Source organism: Bison bison, unplaced genomic scaffold, assembly GCF_000754665.1.
Source record: "Bison bison bison isolate TAMUID 2011002044 unplaced genomic scaffold, Bison_UMD1.0 scf7180017864180, whole genome shotgun sequence".
Classification (NCBI taxonomy): Eukaryota; Metazoa; Chordata; class Mammalia; order Artiodactyla; family Bovidae; genus Bison; species Bison bison.
Genome location: NW_011494752.1, coordinates 994,699 through 997,063, shown reverse-complemented (window position 1 = coordinate 997,063; position 2,365 = coordinate 994,699). Strand labels below are relative to the sequence as shown.

Here is a 2,365-nt window from a genome sequence, read left to right as displayed (position 1 = left end):
TGTGTGGGGTGGGTGTGTGTGGGGGGGGTGGTGTGTATGTGTGTGATGTGGTGTGTGTGTGTATGTGGGTTGTGTGTGTGTGTGTTGCTCCGTTGAGTCCGACTCTGTGCAACCCCATACACTGTAGCCTGCCAGGCTCCTCTGTCCATGGAATTTTCCAGGCAGGAATACTGGAGTGGGTTGCCATGCCCAGGGAATCTTCCTGACCCAGGGATCGAAACCCATCTCTTGTATCTCCTGCACTGGTAGGTGGATTCTTTACCACTGCACCACGTGGAAATCTGTGGATACCTGTGAACCATGTTTAAAATGAAAAGACGGTGTGGCAAAACAGAGAAAAATCTTAACAGAAAGGACTAGAACAGAGGTGGAAATTGGTTTCTCTTCAAGTGTAAGCTGTGGTTTCTTGGAATGCTGTGGTGAGACGGATTCTGAAATGTGTCCATGCCCCACGGGAAACAGGTAGTCATGCCTACCAGGTGGGTGGGCAGGGGCAGGACCAGCACTCGGGCAGTATACCTGCCATCCCCACACCAGTATACAAACAGGCAAAGATAGTGAATTACACTTGGGCCTTGGGCAAGCAGCCCAGGTAGAGGTCCAGATCCCAGAAGGTTCATGGAGGGAGAAGAAGGACCAATCCAGGAAGCCCCCCTGGAAAAAGGGGACAACAGGGAGGATGTGAGCATGGTGCAAGGTCCTGATGAGCCAGAACGAGCCTTACTTGGGGAAGTGGGTGAGGATGAGGGTCCTCTTCTCGGGCACCAGCTTGTCCTTCTCTACTCGGAACTTCTCTAGCAGCTGTCGCCGGGTAACCGTGAAGATGGAGCGGAGAAGGCTGCGCCCAAAGACGTGAGTGGTCTCATACCGGGGGAGGCTATCACAGCTCTGGGGCACGTGGCAGTAGCAGAGCCATCTGCAAGAGCAGGAGGTGGTAAGGGAGAGCAGAAAGCAATCTCAGGCTGCGCCCATAAGCCTCCCCCCATGCTATCCCTGGCTGGACCTACCTGGTGTAATTGACCTTGTAGGTAGCCACATCCTCGGCCTGAGACCTCTGCCGAAATTGGGCAGGTGTCTCAAGCTTCCAGTAGTTAAGGCAGAGCAGGAACATCTTTGAGAGCTCGAACATTGTCTGCCGCTCCCGGGGAGCCAGGTGACTAAACTTGTACTGCACAAAGTTTAGCACACCCTGGGGGGGAGGGGAAGGGAAAAAAATAGGAGGAGGTGTGAGCAGCTAGCATGGCCTTCTTATCCAAAAGTAAGGTGCTTCCTGAGGGCAGGCTCTCTGGGGCTTTCGCTCTGGAGCTGTCAGGAGAGATTATACTCCCTCCCACCTCCATACCCACCCTGAGGTTAGCACAAAGCATCCTCCTTTCTCCGAACCTCTGCCCTGCTCTCAGGGCAGGAGATGGGTGGCAGATAACACAGGCTCCCCGCTCCTCCAAGATGCCCTCAATCCTCTTACCACCTTCCTCATCCCACCTGCTCAATATTAGGCTTCTCAAACGGGGGGCTGCCCAGGGATCCCTCCACCACAGGCCGGGTCATCTGCAGGATGCATTTCCGCAGGAGCTGCAGGAAGAGGGAGGGGTAGAGATCAGTGGAGCACAGAGCCGCAGACCTTCCCAGCCTCCATCTCGCCCACTCACACTCTCATTTGAAGGGAGCTCACCTTGAAGAGGTAGAAATAGACCTGCTTGGTGTCCGTGTCCTCCTCCTTGTGAACAGACATGAACAGATTCTCCACGTCCACCACCATCCCCAGCAGCCGGTTAATCTCATCCTCCGACACGTTCTCCAGGTGGGACACGTGGTCAGCTGTAAGAATAAGTGGTAGTTGGGAAAAACTGACAGAAAAAAATCAACAGGACTTCCCCCTCCTCATTATTGCCAGCCAAGACACATCCTCAGTCCCTCTGACCAGTGTGACTGGGCAATGAGACTGACTGCTCCTATGTCAGCCCTGGGGGGCCTCTTGTCTCTTGTGGTGGCAGGTTTCCTTTCTGCTTCCTTGGGGCATACACACTCCCGGCCCAATTCCTCCTTAGGAGGCATCTTCTGTCTTTCAGAGACGAAACTGTGTGGTCCTGTCCAAGCAGGACGCAGCACCTCCAGCTTCCCAACCCCAGTTCCACGGGTACTACCTGCCTTACCCAAAGGGTGCTCACAGCTGCGGCACAGCTCGCTCAGGTTCGCCGCTGGCTGCTGCAGGTCCATGCGGGGTGCAGTGGGGGGCTTGGGGTTTTCCCAGCCATTACACTTGCAGGTTTCATTGGCCTGGAAGCAGAAATATCAGTCAATAAGCGTGTAAGCCGGGGAAGAGTAGCCGCTCCCCAGTCACAGCTTTGCCCCCATTCCCACCCCA

The 2,365-nt window shown here is 55.0% G+C and overlaps 1 protein-coding gene across 1 annotated transcript in view; it reads right to left on the bottom strand.

Annotated features, from left to right (window-relative positions):
* KAT2A (K(lysine) acetyltransferase 2A) overlaps positions 1 to 2,365 on the bottom strand; it is an 8,621-nt gene that overhangs the window by 5,794 nt on the left and 462 nt on the right. The window contains 5 exon segments of the mRNA XM_010842523.1: positions 725 to 916; positions 1,008 to 1,189; positions 1,483 to 1,572; positions 1,673 to 1,818; positions 2,154 to 2,303. Of these exon segments, the coding sequence (XP_010840825.1) occupies positions 725 to 916; positions 1,008 to 1,189; positions 1,483 to 1,572; positions 1,673 to 1,818; positions 2,154 to 2,303 (760 nt within the window).